The sequence below is a fragment of the Nicotiana sylvestris genome, chromosome 7 (genome assembly GCF_000393655.2).
Source record: "Nicotiana sylvestris chromosome 7, ASM39365v2, whole genome shotgun sequence".
NCBI classification, from domain to species: Eukaryota; Viridiplantae; Streptophyta; class Magnoliopsida; order Solanales; family Solanaceae; genus Nicotiana; species Nicotiana sylvestris.
Window position 1 is genome coordinate 160,663,025 of NC_091063.1, and position 6,836 is coordinate 160,669,860.

Genomic DNA, 6,836 nt, shown 5'->3' on the forward strand with positions numbered 1-6,836 from the left:
ACAAGCACTAGCAAAGGAGAGCAATCTGAGTGAGCGTCATCAAAGGGCGGTGAGAAGCGGTGCGTGAGCGTATAACTACACCAAGTATAGCCAGTCAACACAGGTTTGGTTCTCGGGAGGTTGTACCTCCCGTTCTACGGTTTCCCTTTTGGTGTTTAGCTAAATTGATGTCCCTTTAGTTCACAATAGTTCAATCATTCTACAAGTGTACTTGTAGTGATTTGTTTCCTTCTAGTTTGATTCGTTGGTCGTTGGGCACTAGCGAGCCCTCTTTAGATTAGCAGTAGGGGTAAGTGGCTGCAGTCTGGGATGGTAGATTAAGGGCATGTCCTCGTGTAGGGCAGAGTGTGGGGACAGGGTCAGGGTGTGGGACGGGAGGCAGGGGAGGTAGAAGGGGCAAGGGAGACTATAGGTTGAGAATCGGGTCATGGAACATAGGTTCGCTGACGAGTAAGTCCATAGAGTTGGCAAATATCCTCCAGAAGAGGAAGATTAATATAGCATGTGTCCAGGAGACTAGGTGGGTTGGATCGAGGGCGAGAAACGCGGATGGGTATAAGTTGTGGTACTCTGGAGTCCACATGGGTAAGAATGGAGTGGGTATCTTAGTTGATAGCCATCTTACAGAGTCGGTGGTTGAGGTCAGGAGGGTGAATGATAGACTAATGACTATTAAATTGGTGGTGGGTGAGTGTACTTTAAATGTCGTCAGCGCGTACGCGCCGCAAGTTGGCTTGGATGAGGAGATTAAAAGGCATTTTTGGGAGGGGTTGGATGACATCGTTTCTAGCATTCCACCTTCCAAGAGGTTATTCATAGGAGGAGATTTCAATGGTCATATTGGGTCGTCCGCATGTGGTTATACTGAGGTGCATGGCGGCTTTGGTTTTGGGGAACGGAACGGAGGGGGCACTTTGCTGTTGGACTTTGCCATGGCATTCGATCTAGTGATTGCAAACTCAAGTTTTCCGAAGCGGGAGGAGCATTTGGTTACTTACCAAAGTTTGGCGGCGAAGACTCAGATTGACTATCTCCTCCTCCGGAGATGCGACAGAAGGTGGTGCGAGGATTGTAAAGTTATCCCAGGTGAGACCCTTGCAACGCAACATAGGCTTTTGGTGATGGGAAGAAGAGGTCAGTACGAGGCCTCCCGAGGATTAGGTGGGGCGCCTTGATTGAGGATAAAGCTCAGGAGTTGGCAGGAAGGTTATCGGTAATGGGAGCTTGGAGAAGTAGTGGGGACGCAAACACTATGTGGTCGACGACGGCAGACAACATAAGGAAGGCGGCGACAGAGGTGTTAGGTATATCTTCTGGACGCACCGGTGGCCACAAAGGAGACTGGTGGTGGAATGTCGGTGTCCAAGGTAAAGTGGAAGCGAAGAAGGTGGCTTACTTGCGACTAGTAGGGAGCACTGGCGAGGAGGAGAAGATAGCGAACAGAGAGAGATATATGGTTGCTAGGAAGGAGGCGAAGATGGCAGTAACGGAGGCTAAGGCAGCAGCTTTTGCTCGTCTGTATGAGGAACTAAGGAACAAAGGCGGGTAGAAGAAGTTATTCCGACTCGCTAAGGTGAGAGAGAGGGCGGCTCGGGATCTGGACCAAGTGAGGTGCATAAAAGACGATGACGACAAAGTTTTGACGGGGGAGGACCAGATTAAGAGGAGATGGCATTCCTATTTTCATAGACTTCTAAATGAAAAAGGGGATCAGGATATTACACTAGGTGAATTGAGGAATGCGGACAGGCCCCATGAATCAAGTTATTGTAGGGACATTGAGGTCGATGAGGTCATATAGGTAATGCGTAAGATGAGGAGGGGCAGAGCTACCAGGCTAGACGAAATTCCGGTTGAACTTTGGAGAGGTGTGGGTAGAGCAGGCTTGGAATGGCTTACTGGGTTGTTTAATGTTATATTCAAGACTAATAGGATGCCTGAAGAGTGGAGGTGGAGTATAATGGTTCCGTTGTATAAGAACAAAGGTGATATCCAGAGCTGTAACAACTATAGGGGCATCAAATTACTGAGTCATACCATGAAAGTCTGGGAGAGAGCGGTTGAAATGAGAGTGCGAAGGACGGTGTCTATTTCAGACAACCAGTTCGGGTTCATGCCGGGGCGATCTACCACAGAAGCTATCCACCTTATTAGGAGGATGGTGGAACAATATAGGGATAAGAAGAAGGATCTTCACATGGTGTTTATCGATCTAGAGAAAGCGTACGACATGGTACCTAGGAAGGTCTTATGGAGCTGCTTAGAGGCTAAAGGGGTCCCGGTTGCATACATTATGGCGATTAAAGACACGTATGATGGAGCTAAGACTCGGGTTAGGACAGTAGGAGGCGACTCCGAGCATTTTCCGGTTGTTACAGGGTTGCACCAAGGGTCGGCGTTCAGCCCTTTCCTATTTGCCCTGGTGATGGATGCCATAACGCATAATATTCAAGGGGAGGTGCCATGGTGCATGCTATTTGCTGATGACATAGTACTAATTGACGAGACATGACGCGACGTCAATGAGAGGCTAGAGGTTTGGAGACATGCCCTTGAGTCTAAAGGGTTCAGATTGAGCAGGACGAAGACGGAATACCTCGAGTGCAAATTTGGGGATGAGGCGACAGACGAGGTAGTAGAAATGAGGCTTGAATCTCAAGTCATACCTAAGAGGGGTAGTTTCAAGTACCTTGGGTCAGTTATTTAGGGGACCGGGGAGATCGACGAGGATATCACACACCGTATAGGAGTAGGGTGGATGAAGTGGAAGTTAGAGAGGGGAGTCCTGTGTGACAAGAAAGTGCCACCGTTACTAAAAGGTAAATTTTATAGAGCAGTAATTAGACCTGCCATGTTGTATGGTACAGAGTGTTGGCCGGTTAAAAACCTACACATCCAGAAGATGAAAGTAGAAGAAATGAGGATGTTGAGGTGGATATGCGGGCATACAAGGATGGATAAGATTAGGAATGAAGATATTCGAGAGAGGGTGGGCGTGGCCCCAATAGAGGACAAGATGCGGGAAGCACGACTCAGATGGTTCGGGCACATTCAGAGGAGGTGCACTGATTCACCTGTGAGGAGGTGTGAGCGATTGGCGGTGGTGGGTACGAGGAGAGGTAGAGGGAGACCTAAGAAGTATTGGGGAGAGATGATCAAGCAGGACATGACGCGACTTAGTATTACTGAGGACATGGCCCTAGAAAGGGAATTGTGGAGGTCGAACATTAAGGTTGAAGGTTAGGGGGAAGTTGTGAATATTTCTACAGCGCACTAGAGTGAGACTAGCCCGTTAGGAGTTAGGCTTAGGATACTACTGGTTAGCTACTGATGCAGAGCTTTATACGCTGGATTTTAGTTTACCTTCCATCTCTCTCGTATTTCTAATATTCTCCTATATGGCTGTTATTTTGCTATTTTAATTTCTTTTATGTATGTTATGTATTTTATGTTATTATATTATGAGTCTATCAATAGTACTAATATATCGCCACTTGGTGCTTTCTTGAGCTGAAAGTCTCCTGGAAACAGCCTCTCTACCCCTCGGGGTAGGGGTAAGGTCTGCGTACATACTACCCTCCCCAGACCTCACTTGTGGGATTATACTAGGATGTTGTTATTGTTGTTGTTAGCTTTCTTTAATTTGGTATTTAATTAGCAGGGTAATTATTTTTAGAGGTTAATTAGTTTAATTTGATAGGATAATATTAGTTTTAATAATTAATTTAGGATTTATTTCTAATTTTGGAAAGAAAAGAAATTTGGAAATTGAAAAAAAGAAGAAAAGATTCAAAAAACAAAGGGAAATTCGGATTTGGGCCATTTATTTAAACCCCCTTCAGCCCAATTGCCCCCTCGTACCCGCCCAACGTAGCCCAATACCCGCCTGACCCGGTCCGGATCCCCCCTCAAACGAAACAACGCCGTTTCGATCGGCGTCAATCTGAGCCGTTGATCTCCACTTGATCGAACGGCTCAGAACATAAACCTGGGAAGTATATATATTTCCGAACGCACCCCCCCATTTCATTATCCTGACTTCAGAAACCTCCCCCCCTCCCAAACCCTAGTAGCTGCCCCAGAATTCCCCACCGTCCGGTGGCGGCGCCACCGTGAACCGCCACCAAACTTACACCAAACACCCCTCCTCTTCCTCTCTCCGAATCTACAAGTCCCCGCCCTCGAATCAACCTAGAATGGCTTGAATCTAGCTTTGAGGGAAAACCCTAGCTGAGCCTCCCCCCAAATCCCCGGCCTCTGATGGCGGCGCCTACCCCGACCCTACCCAAAATCACACCCTATAACCACTTCACTCCCCTTTTTCTAAATCCCGGACTGATTTCCTTCGAATCTGCCCAGAACTTCTCGAATCTTGGGGTGTGCTGAAGGTTTCAGACCGCAACAGACTTTATTTGTGTATTTTCACATAAAAATACACGATTAAGGGCTATTCCAGTCAGAAATTTGAAAAGCCCTGCAAAGTTTGTGGAATCGGCTTTCTAGTTGATGCTCAGGTATCTTCTTTGTCCGCTTTGTTTAGTTATTTATCTTTTTTCTTTGTTTCTGCTTCATCTCCGCTTCTGGGTTTTGTCATGCATGCATGATTAGTTCAGGGTCCTTTCTTAATTAGTCTAGCAGTTAAGTTGTTTCCCTCTATTTTGTGTCAGATAATAATAATTTAGTTTAGGGTCTTAGTTTTAAGAATATGGCCTTTGGTCTGTTATTGATTTGTCCCGCAAATGTAGCCCATTTAATTTGGTCCATATCCTTGGGTCAATTTGACCCGTTTGGATTTCTGAAGTAAATATCAGAGGTCTGAGGGGTAATTTGGTGTAGCCGGTTGAGGGAATCTTTGCATAACAGAACAGGAAACTTCTAGGAAGCTGGGGGAAGGGGTATTCTGTAAATTTGATATGTGAACTGAGGTTATTTGAGCAAAAAAAAATTGAATAAGGGCCTAAGCTAAAATCAGAATCAAAAAGGGTTTCATTTGTAAAAATCTGATTCTAGAATAGACTTGCCCTAATGCCTTGCCTATAAAGGAATCTCTATCTTGCCTTTCAAAAAGGAGGGAAAGAGCTGAAAAATATAGAGAAAAAAACTAAAAACGGCTGGGATTTTCTTGAAAAATTCTGAATTCCTTGCATGGTCGGTTGTAAAAAGTTGTTCAAACTTTGTTGATTTTGAATTTTCTGATTGCATTCGGTGAATAAAACTCTTGGGAACAATAGCTTCTCATTTTGGGATTTGAAATGAATTGAAAGTGTGTTGTGAAAAGTTTTGGTTCAAATTTTGTTGAGGGTTACTGTTCCATTGGATTTTTGAGCTGATTTCATTGTTCTGATTACTGAATCTGGGTTAATTGCTACTGCCTACTGCTGAGCTCCTCACTTCTGCTGACATTTTGCTTTCCAGGTACATGACTATGAACTTTATTTAATGTAAGGTTGGATTTGAAGAAATGAAATGGACATGGAACCTTGGAGCAGTGCATTGAATTTGCTCATTCCTATAGCTTAGTCGTATTTTTGCCTTGTTCGTAAAATGTCACTCATGTCTTTGGAAACTATCAGAATGTGTAGAATAGTCTAATATTCCCTTTATCATGTTCACTCTTAATTGTTTAGTTGTAGACATGCCATGTAGCACTGGTTGGATCATGGACTTTGGCCTTTGAATAAGTTCGAACTCATGTTAGTAGGACCTTAAGTTTTGTAATTGCTAATTTCACGCTGGTTTGTTATGGATTTTGGTTAGTTTTTGGCTGTGCGTTACTGGGATTCTTTGGTGTAGATGTGCGTTCGAGCTCACTGTGAAATGGGCATTTGTTAGTTTGGTTTTACTTCAGCAAGGTTGGTTTGATTTGTTCTTTTTTTTTTTTGTAATCATCAGGCCTTTATTTTAAGTTAATCTGGAGGCCTGGAAATAAGCTGTCTACTATTAGTTATTTAAATCAGACCTTCAAACTATCATTGCTAAACTGCATATAATCACCCATTAAGTAATCGGAGGTTGATTTTAAAGGTCGATTGAATAAGTAGGGGTGTCCCGTTGTTAGCCATTTGGACTCACGTTGCACCCAGTGATATTTTTCAGACGCTGCTGGTGTACCTCAGGGATTCGACCTGGAGTCCCCCTTTCCGCTGACGCCCAGTCTCCCCAAGGACTTGGGCTCACGTTTGGGCCCAAATCGTGTGGCCCTTTATTCATTAAGCCATCAGCTCATTTGGAGTTGGGTTAAACCCATTTTCTTAAATAACCAACCTTTGACTACACTTGGCATTTTGATTAATTAAGCTCTTTATCAATAATTGGGTCGAGTTATCTCTTATAACACAAGTAGTATATGGCCCTCATGGATTGGTTTAAAAACCGTTTGGCTAGAATAATTCGAAGTGTGTCATGCCATACAAAAATGACAATCGCATGACCCTCGTTTAATTAATTTTGATTTAATCCTTTAAGAGTTCGAGGCGTGCCATTTAGTGAAATTTCCATGGCCCTCGCAAAGCTGAAACGCGTAGTTGCTTTAGGCGCGTATTTTAATAATATTATCTTCCTAAATTTGGGTGCGCATTTCAAGCGACCCAAATCCAAATCCTAAAATGTTGAATAAAATGTGTTTCGGATTGCGGATGCATTTCATGTGGCGCGATCCAAAGGCATATTTTAAGCGACGTTCAATCTTCTTCAAAAATCAATTAAAAACGGTTAAAAGGTTAAATTTGCACATAGGTTCATAATTGTTTAAAATCAGATAATTAAGCCGAATATAACAGTTAATCGACCATGCTAGAACCACGGAACTGGGGAATGCCTAACACCTTCTCCCGGGT

The 6,836-nt window shown here is 43.9% G+C and overlaps 2 protein-coding genes across 2 annotated transcripts; both read left to right on the forward strand.

Annotated features, from left to right (window-relative positions):
• The first annotated feature begins 581 nt into the window (after positions 1-581).
• LOC138874043 (uncharacterized) lies at positions 582-1,175 on the forward strand. The gene has a single exon (XM_070152546.1). The coding sequence runs from the start codon at positions 582-584 to the stop codon at positions 1,173-1,175; it is 594 nt and encodes a 197-aa protein (XP_070008647.1).
• A 41-nt stretch (positions 1,176-1,216) lies between these two features.
• Positions 1,217-1,549, forward strand: LOC138874044 (uncharacterized). The gene has a single exon (XM_070152547.1). The coding sequence runs from the start codon at positions 1,217-1,219 to the stop codon at positions 1,547-1,549; it is 333 nt and encodes a 110-aa protein (XP_070008648.1).
• Positions 1,550-6,836: the final 5,287 nt, after the last annotated feature.